Raw genomic sequence first — 21601 nt, 5'->3', positions numbered from 1 at the left:
GTATTTATGCACAAATACTGGTATTTTTGTGCAAATACCCGTATTTAGTTATAATGCACAAGCACTAGTCAGAAAACCAGAAAGCTGTCATGAACTTACCAATACTCATGCACAAATGCTGGTACTTATCATTAAATACTGGTCAGAAGGCCAGAAAACTATCATTAGCTTGTGGTATTTATGCATAAATACTGAAATTTATGCACAAAAACTGGACCTTGTGCACAAATACTGGTCATAAGGTAATGAAGCTGTCATTTACTTAACAAGCATATTTCTTACAAGCTACATTGTATTATTAAAGAACTTTCTTCACCACTACAATGATCATGTTACGGTAAATTGGGTTTTAAGTAAGAAATTTAAGATAAATAAAAACTGTATTATTCATAGCATTATTTCTGAAACGTATGCAGTGTTGTTATATTTTCTGGTCCTTTGAGTTCATGGAGTTAATTCAAAACAATTGTAACAGAGCTCCACTCAAGCTGGTGCTAGTGAGCATGAGAGGTGTTGCACTTTCTATTACCTCTCATGAACAGACCCAGTCAAACCGAGTCTGCTATTATTTCGCTTGGTTCCATTCTCTGTTTCCAAAGGATTTTACAGATTTTGCTGTGATTCTAGCACAGCATAAATTGTAAATGTGAAAGGTCACTACCACCAAATCAAGTACTAGTAATACACATCAAAATGTACAATTTCTTTGTTTAGATTTTTTTTTAATTTTCAGTACAACCTGGGTTCTTCCTCAATGAGTGGAGTTTGACAATTACACTAAGACCATAGCTATGAAGCACGAATATTAATCTAAAATCATTTTTACCAGTTAAAAGAGCACTTCCGACAGCAATGTCCTCTCTCGTATTCTCCGCCTTGTAAGTAGATGCATTGAATCTTGGTTCAAATTCATTATTGTCTTTAACACTGATTGTAGCCTGAAAATACAGTAGTGATTATTATAATTGAGCTGCGCCATGAGAAAACCAACATAGTGGCTTTGCGACCAGCAAGGATCCAGACCAGCCTGTGCATCAGAGCAGTCTGGTCAGGATCCATGCTGTTTGCTGTCAAAGTCTATTGCAATTAGAGAAACTGTTAGCGAACAGCATGGATCCTTACCAGACTGGTCGCAAAGCCAATATGTTAGTTTTCTCATGGCATGTCTCATACTGATCACAGCCTTAAAAACAACAATGATAATGAATCTACGCCTATAAACACTGAAAGATATGTATTTTCTGCACTTGCTGTATTTAGCCTGCACAGATCATGGTCTGCACTATTTGCTATTCAGACTTTTTTAAAATGTTCAATGAACACCCCTTCAAATAATAAATGGCAGAGCCTAAAATGAATGATAGATCGTCCATTTTAGAAATAAGGTTCAGCAGGGTAAAGTTTAAAAAAGTGCTATTGTTGTTGGAAATTCAGAGTACAAAAGATTAAGTTAGACTTTTCCCAAAGCACCGGACAACTTACGTCTTGGTCACTGAAAAGGCCAGTATTATCCTCTTGAGCCCGTATTTTCACACTGAATGTCCTCGGCGGTGTTTCATAGTCCATAATCTTCTTAACAATAATATGGCAGCCCTTAATAGGGCCTGTAGGGTTAGTTACAGTTTGAGTACCAAATACTGTGGATGTCTGCAAGTTTTCATCCAAGACTGTAAATGTTACAGGATTCTGCTGGAACGAGTACACTTCAACTGTGGCAATTCTGCAATGTACATAATGCAATTTGTTTATTTTGTTATTTTCTAATATCTTTCAAAGATTTGAATACTGATTAACATAGTAGAAAGTTTTATATATTATATAGTTTTTTATTACCTACCTTTATATAAAACTGATATAAAGTTTAAAGCCTTTAAGTCTGTGCATATGTCCTGTGTAACAAAAAAACTTTAGGGGGGAAACAGAAAGACAACAACAAGAATGTCATTCAACAACTTCATACTTTTCTCCATTTTGAAATTTATCTGCCACAGGAGATGTAGCCAGGCTACAGACAACTATAGCATGGGGAATGTCCCATCCCCCAGTCCTTCATGAAACTCCTGGGAAGGGTCTGGGTGCCGCTACTGACAAAAGTTACTGTGACACGGGTCACACAGCAGTTACCTGGATAACTAAACATCTTCTGTAAACTAGCTGGACAACTTCCTCACATGAAAGAATTTCACTTCCAAAGCAAGTTTGCAAACCCACATCAAAGAGGAGCAGGCTATCTGAGGTCAGTGACCTTAACTATTTGAAAATGGCGTCCCCCTACATCCAAATATTAAGCACAGGTGAAGCATAATTTAAGTCAGTACCAGTAACATCTTCAGTAAAAAAAAAAACAATTGCACTGGTAAATATAAGGTTTGCCGATATTTCAGAGACAAAGTCTTTCCTGCATATGAAAATGACTTACACTTGATCCATAGCATTCTTTTCTTCAAATTCAATCAAATACGTGTTCTCCATGAACTGCGGTTTTCGAGCACCTGCCAGAATCTGAACCTCAGCATTAGTTCTCTGGGTGGTACCATCTGGAGCAGCATTATCAGTGGCGATGAAATTCATTCGAAATTCCTGATTTTCTGTAAACTGTTGGTTCCCAATCCTGCGGATTTCAGCTGTAGTTCCTAGTATTTGGGCCTTAAAGAAGTTTGCAACTTGTGAACCTGAAATGTAAAAGCATCTTTTGTTAAGGAAAGTATAACCTTTAACAATTGACACCTCAGACAAAAAAACACTTCTACAATGGCAGATACTCTGTTTCTTGAACGGTATTAAAGATTCCGTATATTAACCTCTGTCTGTTACTGTATTGGGCTTCATTGTCAAACTGTGGAAAAAAGTTTAAATACCCCAGTAGATAACTGGGTAACTGGAAGACCCTAGGTTCACGTCACTGTCTTGCTGCACATTTTACTAAACCTGTGACTTTTCTTTGTAATCTAGTTTCTTTTTAACAATCAACTATTACTGCTTGATATTTAAAATTATAGTTCTATATGAGCCACGCCATGAGAAAATCAACATAGTGGGTTTGTGACCAGCAAGGATCTAGACCAGCCTGCGCATCCGCGCAGTCTGTTCAGGATCCATGCTGTTCGCTTTTAAAGCCTATTGGAATTGGAGAAACTGTTAGCGAAGAGCATGGATCCTCACCAGACTGCGCAGGCTGGTCTGGATCCATGCTGGTCGCAAACCCACTATGTTGGTTTTCCCATGGCGCGGCTCATATGTAGTAAAGTTACATACATTTAATGAGGATTTTCTACTTTTGAAGTAAATATCTAAAGATAAAATATTAGAGTAGAACATGGGCACTGGATATTTTTTAATTTACTTGGGTAATGTAAAAAAAATTTAGACTTACTAGGCGCTGGAGACAGTGCCAGGGTCAAGTTTGCACCGGCATCAGGATCAGCTGCTGTAAGCGTGTACACGAGAGTGTTGGGTGGAGCTGCCAGACTGACAGCAGCCAGGAATGGTGTAGGTTTGTTTGTAAACACTGGCAGCTCATCATTGATATCATTGATCGTCACAGGCTGGATAAGTTCCTTTACAACTGTAACACAACAAATATTTTATACTCCATTTTTTTAGAAATATTTGCATGTTCAAATTTTGAATACCAGTAAATATGCAAAAATACTTGTTGTTTTATTATAATGCAGTGTTAGTCACTTTTAACATATTTTACTATAAACTGTTATATCACATAATGCAATCTTCCCCATTCTGTTACAATAGCAAATTAGGCCAATCATAAACCACCTCCAAAATATTCCACAAAGTATGGTATATCAAATTAAAATCCAAACAGTTAAACTCTCACACTAGCCATTCCATATATACAAAAATCTGTATTCTTTTGTATGCATTACTTTATAATATGAAAGAGAAATTAAATTGTAAGATATTTGTAACAAGATAAGCTTTGTTCCAAAGGAAAACTATCTCAGAACTACAAAAATTTATAACTACTGGAAACATATATTTTTGCTCATTTTAGATTTCAATAGGCAATATATGGTTTCAAAAAACTTACTCACACATGGAAAAAATATATACTTAAACATACCAGTACTAATGCCATTCACAAACACTGTCAATTCAAGTTAAATATACATGCCACCAGATCAACGTAAGAATTTCAATTTTTTTAAATCAGATTGCTGTTGATATTAGATATCGAAAATGATAGACCAGTTTTGTTTAAGTAGATATATTGTCTACCATATACAGTGCAGCTAAATTCCTTCTACTTCATATCACATTTCAATAGTGTGACTAACTCTTATGAGAATTTTTTTACATATTTTATCAACCAAAACAGTGTTTTCATGGGGAAAAATTCTTGAACATACAGGATAAAAATTAAAATTTCTTCATACAGTATTTGCTAAGTAACTCACTAATGAAAGCATTTTCTTAATTTTGAAAACTCTTCAATAAATCTGTAGGCATGCAGCTTTAAAATAATTATATTCACATATAAAGTACACCTCCATTCCTTTCACCTCTGTCAGTATTAGCAATGGAAAACTCCCTAAACTTAGAAAATTCTAATTGTAATGAGTTTCCTGTTATGCCTTTATTGAAATGGTTATATTAAAAAAAAACACACATTTACTTATATTCAATTTACTATTTTCCTCATTAAAAGAACATCGCTTTTTGCCACAGAAAATCAAAATAACATGACATAAACTATGCTTGCCTTGACCTCTTTCAATATCAATTAAACAACATCTACTATGAACAATGTTTACAATTGCCAGGACCACTAAATGATCACATTAAATGTCCAATTCACAAACTAATACACACATTATTACACTACAATTTACTAACTAGCCATTTGTTCATTAACCGAGATAATGAACTTAGGCCATGCTAACGTCATTCAATACAGTTTATACCTTGATCTGTCTTACATTCACAGGGGTCTTTTTTCTCTGCAAAAACATTTTGTACTTTATATATATAATGTTGCAGACCCATAAAGAAGATCAGCTATTTCTGTTTGGTTACCTGTGCTCTATACATGATTTTTCATTTCCTGGCTAGTAAATGTACATAAAGCCGGGTCATAGTTCTCTTTATGAGCTGTATTAAAGTCTCAAGAATTCAGGAATCGCATAAAAGAATATATTAACTCAATGAATATGAGGACCTTATCATGATGTAGTGTACAAGAATACCCAATCACAAGAAAATTGTTGATTTTTATCTATTTATAATACCTTGAAATCAATACTCAGAAGACCAGAATAGATATTTATTAAAACAAACAGTAACAACAATTAACCATTCGGATAAATAATGCAAAATCACTTATTATAATAATTTCAGCTATTTCGTAGTGGCTTAATCTCATGGACTTCTGTAGTACTTTAAATATAAAATGTACAGTAAAGGTTTGTCTTTATTTGTGATTAGCCTACTGTTCATAATTTTATTTATTACAACTATGCCTATAGTGACCTTTAGCATTTTGGGATAATTTGGTTGGTAATCAGTTGGTATGGAGAGTAGAGAGTGGGACATGGAGTTCAACCCCTCAAAATGCACTGTTATGAACATAACAAGGTCAAAAAACCCTTTTAAATCAAAGTACATACTCCATGGCCAAGTCTTGGAAACAGTTCCTGATGCAAAGTACCTTGGGGTCACTGTATCCTCAGATCTAAATTGGAATAAACACATCAATTTAGTCACGTCCAAAGCTACCCGAACACTAAACTTCATTAAACGAAACATCCCATGCAAGAACCCAAAAGTTTGAAAAGTACAAATGTAGCTTATAAATCACTAGTCAGGCCACAGCTAGAATATGCTAGCTGTGTTTGGAACCCTTACACCCAACAAAACATCCACCAGATCGAAATGATTCAGCGGAGGGCAGCGCGATGGGTAAATCACGACTACTCCCCTTACAGCAGTGTCACAAACATGCTATGTCAGCTGAGATGGCGTACCCTTGAAGATAGGAGATCTGATTCACGCCTCCTTATGTTCTACAAGATAGTGAATGGTTTGGTTGCTGTGCCACTCCCCCCCCCCCCCCCCCCCCTCCATGTCAGCCCCCCATCCCGTCTAACAAGACATTATGCATCCCCACTCCTATACTCAGATCCTCACTCCCTGTAATTACTATAAGTACTCTTTCTTCCCAGCCATCATAGTACTTTGAAATGCCCTTCCAGTACAACTTGTGAAAGACCCACCCTGAATCAGTTTAAACAGGGTGTGGCCAAACTTGTACACAATGCTTAACATGATAGACCTGTTTTTAAACTGCTTTTATCTGTAAAAATCCTTCTTGTTTTTAACACTATCAACTGTATTTATACTGCAATACACACCGTGTATTACTTTTATCCTCCTATCCAATCTACTTTTAACTTCTTGTACAGGCGCGCAGCTGCACATAACACTCGCAGAGAGGAGCGCTGCAGTATAAATAGATAGATAGATACCCACAACACACACATTTAACTGTTTAATAGAACCCTGGGAATACTAAAGATTGTACAGCTTGTAAAGATTTGATTTTGGATGAAATACACCAGATTCTGTAACATTTATACTATACTAGAATAAGTTCATTCATTATATTGTTGGCCGCTCAATTACTCAAAACTGAAGTAAATTCTAACGTACTCTCCTTTCTCAACCTTTTTTTTACAAATGGCGAGATCAATAAAAAGGGGAGTAACTGCGTTAGGAAGTAACTTGTAAGAAGACTAGTAATGTGAAAAAAACAATACATATCATTTCTATTGTTTTATATTCCCAGAGACGACTGAATCATATAAAAGAAATAAGTTAGCCGTACGAGGCAAAAAATACGTACGCATGTTTATGCGCTTTAACTGCTGTACACAAAGATACTACATATTTGCATACCTAAAATGCTATAAACATGACTGGCTTCAAGTATGTAATCGTGTCTATTTGTCATTTAGTAAATTACCAAACTTGTAGCCTTGAAACTGATACAGTACGTTCCTTTTGTGCCGACATTCCTTTCTTTGTTATGACTTAGCACAAGTCAACCAGTATGCCGTAGGCGCTCATTTTAGGAAAAAATACCACTGTTGTCTACAAATAGAATCTACTGCTAACTCGCGTCAATATTTTTTTTCTCAAATGAACAACAAGTTTGGCTTTCCATATTTCGGGTCCGTGTCAGGGACACACGTATCTCAGACACTAAATAAAGATTATGGTAAATTAAAAGACAGAATTAAAAGAAAATATATGTTGTTTTTTATCTATCGAAACAAGACACGGGAGTTTCGAGATCCCGCGCATTATCAGGATTTTCAACTCAGAAGTGCTCAGTACAATCAAAAATAAGTTTGTACACACCCTTGCACTAAATTTCGTACAAAAAACTATCGGAAAGTCTTTGGACTAAAAATCTCCCTGCAAATTATATTAATGATTATGTCGTGCGCCGTCTGCAGAAGTTTCACGTGTGCATCAAGATTTTGCGAGACTTCCATACTAGGTGTGTATTGGACCAATCTGACTAAAGTACATCTCCTATTACGCTACGCATAGGATCTGACAACGAGCTATTCATGGCCTCGTTCTGACAACCCATCCGCTAGCCAATCAAAAGCTACCTTACAATATCCTGCAAGCTTTAAAAGCCGTGGGTTTTGATATCAACAATTTTTATGTCGAAAGATGTCAGATAGCCGGTTAGCTCAGTCGGTATGGCACTTGCTTTGTAAATGAGAGGTCCCGGGTTCGAGCCCTGGATTAACTGCAAATTTTTCTTACTCTTTGATATTGGAACAAGTTGTCTGGTTGGTTCAAACAAAAATAGATTTGCGAAAATAAAAATAGCAATATTGGAAATCCAAAATATACAGAAGACGAATGTGAAAGGGTCGTTCTCAGATCTTCGTTTAGAAGATCAAGTACTTTAGTCAGATTGGTATTGGACAAGACGTGGACTATGTTATGTGACATAAGATATAACGAAGCTCTTTGGACTAAAAATCTCCTTGTAAAGCAATACTCTCGCATTATTATGATTATGTCGTGCGCCGTCTGCAGAAGTTTCACGTGTGCATCAAGATTTTGCGAGACTTCCATACAAAGAGTGTGTACTGGACAAGACGACGGCCATGTTATGTGACATGTTATGTGACATAAGATATAACGACCTTTTAGTATGAACATCTTATCAATATATCGTATCGTATCATATGTCGTGTGAAACTTGGCAAGCTCTCCTACGATTGCTAATCAATTGGGACCATCAGGAATTTTTAATACTCCGTGTCGGGTTGTTCAATAAATAAAATTAATTGGCAGCAAACTAAAATTTTGAAGGACGCGATTCTCTGAAATACAGAAGATATATACAAATGTACTCTTGACCATGTAGCAGACGTGTATTCGTGTATAAACTACAGGGGGAGGTGGGGGGGGGGCTAGTCAACGCACACATGTGTACTTCGCATAATCAGCAAAACAACTTGGTATGCTTTCTAGTCTATAGATCAAACAGAATCCCTACTGAAATGCATTAAGCACTTTACCAGAATAAATTAAGACCGAGTGTACCCGACTAAAAGGTGGCAACCTGCAAAGCGATTTCGACAGCTCAGTGAAGTTTTTATTTGTAAAAAACAATTTTGTAGTTTGTAAAATGAACGTTCACATATATCAGGAAGGTCTAATACGTCGTTCTAGCTTATATACATACTTACAAGAATCGAAGTAAAATCTTTTCAATATAAAATCGGAAGAACTTTTGTTGATTCTCTAATAATTAGCATACCGATAAAATATCAAATGGAATGTTACTGTTTAAAAAACATAGAGGATATTTGTTTATTTCGATGTAAGATTGAATATCTTTTACGAGTGAACACCAGATGCAATATTTTGACGTATGGCATAGCCACGAGTGAAAATGTATGAAAGATATTTTGGTCTTACGTGTAAAACAAACAAATTTTCTTTTATTTCATGCTTTGACTAAATCCACCCGGTTTATACTTTCTTACCAGTGAAACATATATTTGATATTTTTCCCTGTGAAAATACCAGATATATTTTTACTCTAATATTTCGATAATTCGCTGAGAATAATAATAAATGTTTTTCTTTATCAGACTTTGGTATTTAATTAAAGCACTGTATTTTTTGTTTTGTTGTTTAACGTCACACCGACACGATTATATGTCGCATGGCGACTTCCCAGCTTTTGACGACGAAGGAAGACCATAGCAGCCCATCCGGGTGTTATGTGAGTCACAAGCGGTCACCTGGGTAGAACCACTGACCTTCCGTAAGACAGCTGGATGGCTTCCTCACGGGAAAGACTACACCCCTTAATGCAAGATTTCGAACCCACACAGCGGTCGAATCCAGCGATTTTCTCGACCACGGACGCCCCAGTTTAACACTATGTTGTGGAGTACACCTGGAGACATGTCGCTTTCAATTTTTTAATCGCATAAAAATTATGACAGATTTTAATTTCCTGTCCTTTCACAACAGACTTGACTCGAGTTTGATTGCACTTGCGACTGTGAAATTTCTCTTTCCGGCTGACTCATGCTTTCGAAATGATATTTTATTTCGCATGACATAACAAGTTTTATTTGCTACTGGCTAATACCGCGATATTTTAATCAACTATAATTCTATTTATTTACTCTTGTGCTTAATCCGAAATATTATAGATAATATGCACGGCAATTTTAAAATATTTTTTTGACATGTATAGCTTCTCTATTATAGAAAATTACAGGCCGAAATTCTTCCGTAATTATAAAGTAGTTGTGAACATAACGAATATACTTTATAGATTTTGAATTCATGTACGCTAACAAAAAAATCCCTCGCTTAAGTTAATATAAAGTTAGTCAAATGCCAAACGTTGTAGCGTTTAAAATTATCCACAGATAATGTGTATATGCCGTCTTTGTTTGTTCTTGTTAGGGTTCAAGTTAAAGCAACACAATTTAAGTCATAGGGCAACCTTCGAGTTTTATTAACCCTTACCCTGCTATATTTCTATAATGGACTGGTCCATCTTTCAATTTGGACAGTACCATTTATTATTACTAGGGGTGTTCACTGAAAATTTACTGACTGAATAGCGAACAGTGCAGACCATGATCAGACTGCACGGATGTGCAGGCTGATCTTGGTCTGCACTGGTCGCAAAGGCTTAATCATTTGCCGCCAGCATGCTAAGAGTTAACTAGGCGCCCCTCCATACATTACTTTACTTCAAACACGAGCGGGCACCAAGAACCATCAACCTATTCAAAGCAAGCAAGCTGTGTGGCTTCAGAGCAGGGCCCGAGGGGCAGTTGATTTGAAACAGTGAACGTAACAATCAAAGACAGACTTACAAAGCCGAACATACGGCTTTCTCCAAGTCGTTTAATCCATTTTAAAACTGATCTGAATCAATTTCCCTAAGGTCACTTTATCACAGGTATAATTTTACTTCATCCTGAAACGAAATTCTAAGGGTCTTAGAATAACGTGAAACAATTCCGACCAACCTGAAGGTTTTTCCTTTAAAACATTGTTTCACACTGCATCCGAATCGGCATCAAATATCAACTTCTTGGCAGTTCATCAAGTTGCAATATGAATAGTACAGTAAGTTCAAACAAAAAGTGTTCTATATGCCAGACCTTTTTAGGTCTTTGTGACTTTAGACAGTATACTTTGTGGAACTACGACGCTATAATGCTACACTATATGTTTCAGAAAAGATAATTACAAGAAAAAAATGTACATTTAGAAAGTCTTTTGAACATCGTCGCGTCGAAATAAAATAGTCCGGTCAGTTTAATATAATTTTATTTCTGAATCCTCGGGTATAACATATAGTTTGTTGTTACGTATTAAATACACTGGCACATTTATTATGCTTTTCACAAAGGGCCTAGCTATGAAAGGAGCACAACATAAGTAATTCATCAAATTTTATACATACGTGTGTCATCGGGTTTCTCCAGAACGTTGATCACCAGCTGTACCGGGTTCGATATCCCATCAGCGGTCAGTGTCTCGTAGTCAAGTTTGAAGCCTGGGGCAACGGAGACATCACCGGTTTCAGATACTGTGAAGGCATTCTGGTAGGTCGAACTGGCAAGCGTATATTTCCAGTCGTTGTTAGGGTCCTTTACACTGAACAGGAAACCAGTTTTTGTTTCATCTACACTTCTCGTAGTCAGTGTTTCTTGGGTGGCGCGTTTGTGTCTATGAATAGCGCGTGGTGAGAAATATAAATTTTCGTCTGCGAGTACAGAGACGGGATAGGAAACTGGGGTGACCTTGACCTCAATACTGGTATGGCCTTGCAAACCGTCTGCATTTTGAGAAACAATCATAAAATTATAATTGCCACTTTGGAGTACACTTTTTGTGTATATTTCAAGTTGAATGTGCCCGTCATTCGAAATGGTTTCCAAGTAAAAGTCGTTGGAACCAACTATTCTATATTCCAAATTGTTGCTACATCTCAGAGCTGAACATGCATACAGGTGCTGGATTCCGTTTACTTTCGTGCCGACTGGGGCATGTTCGTGGATCGAACCTGTATAGTCCTGTCTAACGAAATGCAAAGTTTTGTTGGAATACACGATTTCAACATATACAGGACTGGTCTGTGAGACAGTTGAAGTTCTCTGGCAGGATTTTGATTTCTTTGATCTTATTACAAATAAGTCCCCCAAGAAGTTATAAGCAGGTGCCTGAATGACTAGACTACCATCATTTTGAACAGAAAATGGATTAGATGGCCGTCTATTTGATACTGAACGTTGGATGTGATCAATTTCTATACACGTTTGTTTTAGGTCAGTTTTTAGAACAGTAAATCCCTTTCTAGCTGTATGGGGTATACTTAGGGTAAGTTTCTGTGTTGGTAAACTAAATGTTTGACAGTATGGCACTATGCTGGACAATAAACACACACAAAATATAATAGATCCTGTACTTTTATGCCTCTTTTTACCTGACGAGGCCGCCATATTGGAATTTGAAATACCACCAATGAAAACAAATTTCCTCATATATACTTTCTTATCCTTTTAAGGTAAATAATAAGAATAACACTAAAACAGGTTATTATATCCACTTTTGATCACATATTTGACGAAAAATCACACAAATTTTATAAATCCAATTTAGAAAATATGTCCCCCGCTGATCAATCCAATAACAAAGTCAAATGTATTACTCCAATAAACGAGCACAGGTAAATTTGCCGATACTGTCATTCGTTTAACACACCTGTATGACTCGTACACTTAAAAATAGACGCGGCTACATGTACACTCAAACAGTCATATTTTTGATATGCACGTTACAGTTAAGTAGTTTAAAAAATCAATAAATTATGGCCAAAAAAATGCAAAAGGCATGCATTTTGTTTACTTTAGTATTGATTAAATGGCGCTATTTTTACCTCAAGCGGTGTTATCAATAAATAAAATTATCGTGTTGTGTTAAGTCTTAAATTTGTGATTCATATCTGGTTGGGGATATTGTTGACACAGTATTTGAAATGGCCTTAAGGTGATAAAAATGTATGGAAAGGTCATTTTCAGTCGAAATTATGCAGCCCTGAAGCCAAAGAACAATAAATATTTGTATACACAAAAACAACAGAACTTTTCGTGTGTACACGGTTAATGATCATTGTTTGAATAGCATAATTAGGTAACACCAGTGTTTTAGAACACGGGCATTTTTTTATTAGAAAATATATGTAAAAAAGAATTGTTTTTAACATTTTATTTATTTATCACATATGCATTTAACATCACAAAGTGATATTTGTCAGCGCAAACATTTTAGATCTATTATTTATAAAAATGCTACACGCGAGCTTTATAGGTACTAAAAGAATATCTAAATTATGAGAAACTACTGGATTAAAAAATATAGAGAAAAAATATATGGACATTTTGGTATGAACACTCGATTTCTTGCTATTTTTGAAATATTCAAACGAGATTTTCATATTTACATAACTATTATGGCTGACTAACGCGCCGTATGTAACGCGGATTAACGGTTATAATGTAAGGCATTTCCTTTATCGTGACCCGTTTTGAAAGGGCATTCTGAATACCTATGCACACAAACAAACTTTGTGATAACAGCATTGGCAAATAAAGATTCTTTTGTACCCAGAGTAGGAATTTTGAAGTGTTCAGAAGATATGGGAATGACTTTGCAGCGCCGTGTACAGTTCAAAAGAAACACCTTCGCATCTATCCTAGGCTATGCCCTATTCCTGCCGTGAATCTCCTAAAAAAAAAACGCTACACGTGTTGTTGTTGATTTTTCTTGTTTGTAAATCTCCTAACAAACAGAGACAGACTAAGAAAAAATGCCTGACACTCGTTCACAGTCGTGGTCACAGTCTTAAGCGCCAAATGTCTTGAATGCGGAAAAAAAGCTTGAATAATTCAGTCCGCATTTCAGACATGATACCGAGAAAAAGACAGTTCGGTCATCAGGCTTGTCATTAATGGAATGATGATTTGAAAGTTCTCGCTGAGATAGGAGATGAACGTCATTGTCAGATTATTTCCCCATTGAACCTGCGTTGTCGACCATCTGTTTTAAACAGCCACTTGCCTTAAGCAGCCAATCAGGCGACTTCCCGAACTGACACTCTGTTTAAGCAGCTGCATCACGCCACTTCCTTTGCTTGTTGTGCAAATACAGTTTTGACCTTTTTAAAAATATCGCCCTCTGACATGTTAAAATTGCAGAAAGGGTTATAAGGGTTCTTACCTATGTGGCGTCTTTTATATATTCAATTATGATATGAGCCGTGCCATGAGAAAACCAACATAGTGGCTTTGCGACCAGCGTGGATCCAGACCAGCCTGCGCATCCGCGCAGTCTGGTCAGGATCCATATGCTCTTCGCCAACGGTTTCTCTAATTGCAATAGGCTTTGAAAGCGAACAGTATGGATCTTGACCAGACTGCGCGGATGCGCAGGCTGGTCTTGATCCATGCTGGTCGCAAAGCCACTATGTTGGTTTTCCCATGGCACGGCTCATATTAGCGTAATTTTTAATACCTAGTAAATACTTACCAAAACTATGACGTAATATTACTATGAATCAAATTTAATATGACAGATTGATCAATAGTACTTATACTATAACATTAGCAGACACATTGTAATGAGATCAAACGGCCAGATAAATCTGTTATTCATTCAGAAATAAATTGTTGTTATTATAACCCAAGTTGTGTTGATCCAATTATTGCTGTTTGCCAAATACCTAATTCCTATACCACGACCAAGGGCGTACGGCGGGTTTGACCAACCCGTACCATTCAGTGATCCGGTGTACCATTTGGGTCGAAAGTCTACTTAGCGTGCACGCATATTTCAAAATATACGTGCACGTATAAAATTATGAGTGCTCACATAAATATCGTACGTCCACGTGTATAATTTATGTATATGTGCACGTGTAAATAAGTAGGTGCACGCTTAAATTATATGTACGTGCGCGTGTATATATTCCTGCACTTGTACCCAAATGGTACACCATATGCCCGTGCTTAAGTGTCACCGTCCTGTTACATGTTTATGTGTGCATGCAGACTTTTGGACATACAGTTATAAGCCCGACCAAGATTGCATACCTGGGTAGCTCTAGATTGTATGGAAAGGTCATTGAAGCTGACCGAGTAGTGTTCGAACTTAGAATTTTTCACGATTTTGACGAGATATTTTTTCAATACATTTAAATAATTCACTGGAAAAAAAACACACACACAGGCAATATAAAAAGACCCCTTCAATGCGTGTCAAAATATACCGGAAGTGCCATCCCTTCTCTATAATATAAGCCTATCAAAAATAAAAATAGGACATTATCACATCCCTTATACCATCTGACCGTTTTGGTCAACTTGTTCGTGAAGTGTTTAATATAGGGCCAATGACACCTGCTTAAGGGTACTTCTTTGTTGAAATTTATAGCTCTTATAAGTGTAATGCAATTCGTGAGAAGCATATAAATTTGGTCTTTAAAACAACTTTCAACATTTCAATAGTGCTGTTAACATTCCAATCTTTTTATGAAACACCGAAACAAGTATTGATAAGAGAACATGAAAACATGTACAGATAAATGGTTCATTTATCATCAGCTAAAACAGTTTTAAAACTTTAAAAGCCAACATGTATACTTTTGGTACATGTTCATAAAATCAAATCAATTTGTACAAATATCAAAGTCACACACAAAGTAAATGTTGAAATAAAATCATCAAGAGTATGCGTATAGTCTTTATACTTTCCTTGCCGTGACGGAGAAAAAGCGGGATACAGTATGATCAAAAGATGAAAACCGCTTTAAAGGAGCACGCTCGAATGGTGTCATAGAAAGTTAGCAAAGTAAAAACAATGATGATTCAGCGGGTTCATTGCATTACTAAAAATACGGTATGAAAACCATGAAGAAATTCCCATTCTGTAGCGTTAGTCACGCGGTAAAGTACAATATCAATTTAAGGGTATTTTAATTTTAATAAATACTGCTGTGCCTTTTCTTTCCCATGTTAGTTTTCATCTCCAGGACCCTTTAGAAAAATCTGCAATTGTTCTAAATACAATAGCAAATGTACACAGTGATTCACTGAAATGACGTGGATCCAAAATTCTAGTCGTTAGTTTTACTGGGCATCTTTGTTCTAATTTTAAAGGTAAGTTTCACATTCAATGTTGGTAGACAAAACTTGTTACTGTTCCCTTTGTAAATAAAGGTATTATAGCATGCAACATCCCGTGTTCATTGTGGAACGTGATACCTGCTTGAACCCAACTGACATTGTAAATGAACAAATAAGGAAATAATTATACACAAAACTGCTTTCTCACAGCAAACAATAAACACTGCATGTACACAGAAAATGTTTCTCTTAAATCAATTCGAGGCTGAGTCATAGTTTACAATGATAAAATTTATTACATTGTGATAACGTAATCGGTTTTCAATATTAACAATATGCAGCTTGTAATAAATTCGCCGCCACTTAACAAAGATACAAATTTTATCCTTCTTTTCTAAATTTCAGCCGCATATATGTTCAGAGTACGACTTGATTGCTCTTTAAGAAAGAACGTGTCTGTCATCAAAACACGACGGCGCTTAACATTAGTATGACCATATACTGCTGAACGCAACATCTTACGTTGGCCTGTCTTGAAAAAAAAAAGAGCACTGCCCGGGTATCATTAGTCTGGCACGGGTATCATTAGTCTGGCTACCGACTAGATAACCTTTTTTTAGAAAAAAAATATTTCTAATATATATTCTGCATCAGCCTTGGCTCTGGTCTTGTGTTATGAGAAGACAAGGGACATAATTATACAAAATTTGAATAGCCTTAGGAGTTATCTCCTGTGAACTAAACATACACAGACTAGCACATGCAAGGTTCAACAAATATTACGCAGCAACAGGATTTTGCAAACAAAATTACTCGTCTACAGACATACCTCGACACGGACTGCATTTTACAAACATGACAAGGCAACCGTATTTTAGAGACAATTAACTAGCAACACGTATTTTAGCAGACATTGTATTCATCAGGGAACGTTTTAGCAAGAACATGTATACACATCAAGGAAAACGTATTTTGCAGAACATGCACTCAGGACACTAAGGTATTTTAGCAAGAACATTGTATTACAACTCAAGGCAAACACGGTATTTAGCAAATTTATACACTAGCAACATTATTAGCAAGAACATGTATTACATCAGGATACCGGATTAGCAAAACTTTAACACTCGAGGGCACTGCGCGAGTATTTTAGCAAGCATACTCTGTTACAACTCCAGGGCACTAACGTATTAGCAGACGTCTATGAAACTCGGCACTGGCGAGTATTTAGCAAGATCCCTTACATCAGGCATAACGTATTTAGCAAACATTTATACACTCGAGGGCACTACACGGGTATTTTAGCATGAACATTCTACTTACAACTCGGAGGGTCAACACTTAAAACCCGGTAGGTATTTTAGCAAGAACATTCTATTACAACTCGAGGGCACTAAACAAACATCGTTAATGTACAAGCAAGAACATTCTATTACAACTCGCATGGTGCAAACTATCAACTCGGGTACAGGTATTTAGCAAAATAGCACAGATACATTACATTATTACACACTCGAGGGCACATACGCCACTTGGGTAATTTTACAAGCAAGACAACATTTACACTTATACAACTCGAGGGCACTACACGGGTATTTTACAAGAAACCTATCCGTATGACAAACTCAAGTGCACTAACGGGTATATTAGCAAGAACACATTACATATATACAAACCAACATCGAGGGTACTTACACTCGAGGTAATTTTACAAGAACATCCTAATATACAAATTAAAATGAGAAGGCAAGACTCCCACGGGTATATATTAGCAAGAACATGCTATGCAACTCGAGGGCACTACACAGGTATATTAGCAAGAACATCCTATTACAACTCGAGGGCACTACACGGGTATTTTACCAAGAACATCCTAGATACTACACGGGTATATTAACAAAAACTCGAGTGCACTACACGGGTATATTAGCAAGAACATGCTACTGCAACTCGAGGGCACTACACGGGTATATTAGCAAGAACATCCTACTGCAATTCGAGGGCACTACACGGGCATATTAGCAAGAACATCCTACTGCAACTCGAGGGTTCTATACGATTATATTAGAAAGAACATGCTACTGCAACATGCGATGGCAAACATACTCAACGGGTACATATTAGCAAAACATCTATGCAACTGTACAACCTGTAGAGACACTACACCGGGCAATATATTTAGCAAGAACATCCTACTGCACACAAAGAGTATCACTACACTAGGTAAATTATATAGCAAGAACATACTACTCCAACACGAGGGCACTATACGGGTATTTTAGCAAGAACATTCTACTGCAACTCGAGGGCACTACACGGGAATATTAGCAAGAACATCCTACTAAAACACGAGGGCACTACACGGGAATATTAGCAAGAACATTCTACTGCAACTCGAGGGCACTACATGGGAATATTAGCAACAACATCCAACTATAACACGACGGCACTACACGGGTATTTTAGCAAGAACATTCTCAGTACTGCAACACGAGGGCACTACACGGGAATATTAGCAAGAACATCATACTTCAACACGAGGGCACTACACGGGTATTTTAGCAAGAACATCCTACTACAACACGAGGGCACTACACGGGTATTTTAGCAAGAACATTCTCAGTACTGCAACTCGAGGGCACTACACGGGAATATTAGCAAGAACATCCTACTTCAACACGAGGGCACTACACGGGTATTTTAGCAAGAACATTCTACTGCAACTCGAGGGCACTACACGGGAATATTAGCAAGAACATTCTACTACAACACGAGGGCACTACACGGGTATTTTAGCAAGAACATTCTATTGCAACACGAGGGCACTACACGGGTATTTTAGCAAGCACGTCCTACTACACCTTGAAGGCGGGTATTTTAATGTGGACATATCTAATTGTATTATATCTTGAGAGAACTACACGAGTATCATTACAAGAACATACCACTGTATTGCCAAATGGACTGCACGAGCAATTATTTTTCAATCTTTTTAAATATTTAACCTGTATTTTGCACAAGACTAAGTTTCAGCAGATTTCGTTTAACAGCGTTATTGCAAATTTTCAGTAATGCCTTAATAAAAAACATTTGTAAATTTTGTATATCAATGTCAACATTAAAGCAATTTACAAAGAACTTGTAAAACGGTCTGTTCCATTCTTTTAAAAATATCTGTCTCGGTATCAAAATAAAAGATTTAATTAAAATATGATAAAATATCAAAACTTAATTTGGCAATTTAATACCCATAAAACTCAATTGTCGGACTAGATCATTTTCACACTTGACAGAAACACATGTAAGTTATTTATATTATACCCTTTAATGCACAAACAATATAGAATTGCGCTTACAAAATTATGAAACAGGATCGGACCAAGTTTGCATTTAAGATCAGGCCTTTATGAATAAGAATGGCCAAGTGTAAAGATTTGTTGATATTTTGCGAGAGGCATCATTTCGTGTTAGTCAGTAATTTTGTTTTGTTCTTTAATCTTTACAATCAACAAATATACTAGCCCACATTTAAGGGCAAAATATCTGAATGTATAATTCATCGTATATATGCTTACCGTAATTGTTTTATTAACTGCACCTACACCAGTCCTAGTACCATTTAAAACGTATACATTTTTTTTCCAGAAATGTATTTATTTGTCTATTTTTGGACCAGTAGTGAGCGTACAGATTGCCTGAACTTCCAATCCAGAGGAAACGTCTAAGGAAACTGCCTAACTAGAAATGTGTCCATGGGACACAGATGCCCCCACTACATGACATTAGTCAGTGGCGCCAGACTCCACAATACTGAATGAATCCGATGGCAAAACCCCAAGGTGCACAACTACACATGCTGACCAACATTCCTGTAAACTTTGGTGATTCTAGGTCAAATACTTTTGGGGTATGACGACAATATTATCAAAAATGACAATTTGTAAGATCATGGAACCATGAACGACCAAAGAATATGGTTTTGATAATTCCGGAGCAATAAACCGAGTGCACAGATGCATTATGTGTATAACATGCCTGAATATTATGCCACACTGGCCAATATTTAAGTGAGCTATTCACGACACAACATTAAATTGACTTTTTTTTAAAAATTTAAGGGCAATAACTCTACTATGGACTGAATGAAACCGGACGCGAAACTCAGTGCACAAACAGTACACATGGCATGAAACTGTTCCTGGTAACAAATCTTTGGTGATTCAAGGCCATAATAATTTTGAGTATGCGAAAACAAACATACAATATTGACAATATTTGTAATAAGTCAGGCCTTGAACCTACATGTAGGATGAATCAGGACGCGAAACCCTATCACAATACATGCCTGCAACATGACAATTAAGTTTTTGACTTATCAAATACTTTACTTGAGTAAACACAACACATTCAGTTTTACCAATTTCAAATCAGGGCCATAAAACTCTCATTGACTGAATGGACGGAATGCGAAACCAGTTTACAGTCTGGGCCAAACAACTGTAAAGTTTTTGACTTGTCAAATTTCCAGTAAGCATCAACGCGACACAACATTTTTCAAGACGACGGCACAAGTACTGACACTGGAAAGAACGTACAAATTGCAAATTGATAATGCCCCCTCCAAAGTGGTGTTGGCAATAAAATGAAATGACCAAGGCTATGAACAGATAACGAAGCCATTAAGCATAAGTAAACCGTGTAAAGGACCTGTCTGCCCACCCATACTGGGTGTCATAAGAACCATCAATTAACTTTTATGTTTCAAATATTTATACAATTCTAACCTCTGAATTATGAAGAAGCACATAATGCAAATAGCAAGTCTGTCAACCAAAATACGCCCGTCATCAAACTTGGCATAATTCAAGAGTGTCTGGGGCGATCTGGGTGGTTATCGAACTTGGACGAGATATTATGCCCACAAACATTGTCAGCAAGTTTGGTGAAGATCCAATGAAAACCAGTGAACGGACAAAGCTAAATATGTAGTTTTTTGAGTAATTCAAGGGCAATAATACGAGTGCCAGATGCGATTTATGTGGTTATTGAACTTGGCCGAGATATTATGCCCACAAACATTTGCGCAAGTTTGGTGAAGATCAGATGAAAACTATTCAACTTAGAGTGCAAACAAGGCTAAATTCAGTTTTTCTGTTGTTGTTTTTTTTTTTCAAGTAATTCAAGGGCTATAATTTATGAGTGCCCGAGACGTTTTGGCTTGTTATCAAACTTGGCCAAGATATTATGCCCACAAACATTGTCAGCAATATGAAGATCATATGAAAACTGTTCGACTTAAGAGAGTAGACAAGGCTAAATTCGCAGTTTTTCGAGTAATTCAAGGGCCAAAAAAATAAAAAGGAGATTTATTTATCAGAAAAAAAAACAACACATAGTCTGTAATATGTTGTAAATAAGCTAGCCTTTGCATTACTCACATAGTAAGGCGATGTAACAAGAGAACCAAACTATCACAATATAACCCTGCAAAAGACAATTATTTTTGACTTTTAAAATACTTTACTAATTGAGCGGACTAGTTGTCAGTTTTCTCAATTTCGACTAATTCAAGGGCCACAACTCCAGAGCAACATCTCCATCTCGTTAATGAACTTGGAGAAGATAATATGCCAAGAAACAGTTTAAGTCTGGTGGCCGTTAAAACAACTGCTAAAGTTATGAAGTTGACACTGTCAATTTTCGCAATTGTAAGCAGTTCAAGGGCCATGACTGATTGGTTATCAAACTTGTGGCCAAGTATCCTGAACACTGGATGAAAACTACTAAATTTTCACAATTTTGAGTAATTCAAGGGCCATAACTCCAGAGTATCTGAGACAATCCAGCTGGTTATTGATCTTGGCCGAGATAAAATGCCCGCTAATGACCAA

General features: G+C 36.6%; 1 protein-coding gene across 1 annotated transcript in view; it reads right to left on the bottom strand.

Moving 5' to 3' along the window:
- Nucleotides 1-12293, bottom strand: part of LOC123533326 (neural-cadherin-like) — a 63856-nt gene extending 51563 nt beyond the window's left edge. Inside the window, exons 1-5 of the mRNA XM_053520559.1 lie at nucleotides 10991-12293; nucleotides 3374-3565; nucleotides 2420-2672; nucleotides 1483-1720; nucleotides 827-938 (exon numbers count right to left, since the gene is read on the bottom strand). Coding sequence (XP_053376534.1) covers nucleotides 827-938; nucleotides 1483-1720; nucleotides 2420-2672; nucleotides 3374-3565; nucleotides 10991-12071 — 1876 coding nt within the window. The 5' untranslated portion in view covers nucleotides 12072-12293. The remainder of the gene's footprint in view (nucleotides 1-826; nucleotides 939-1482; nucleotides 1721-2419; nucleotides 2673-3373; nucleotides 3566-10990) is intronic.
- Nucleotides 12294-21601: the final 9308 nt, after the last annotated feature.

The sequence above is a fragment of the Mercenaria mercenaria genome, chromosome 12 (assembly GCF_021730395.1).
Source record: "Mercenaria mercenaria strain notata chromosome 12, MADL_Memer_1, whole genome shotgun sequence".
In the NCBI taxonomy this organism is placed as follows: domain Eukaryota; kingdom Metazoa; phylum Mollusca; class Bivalvia; order Venerida; family Veneridae; genus Mercenaria; species Mercenaria mercenaria.
This window is presented reverse-complemented; position numbering and strand designations above follow the sequence as displayed.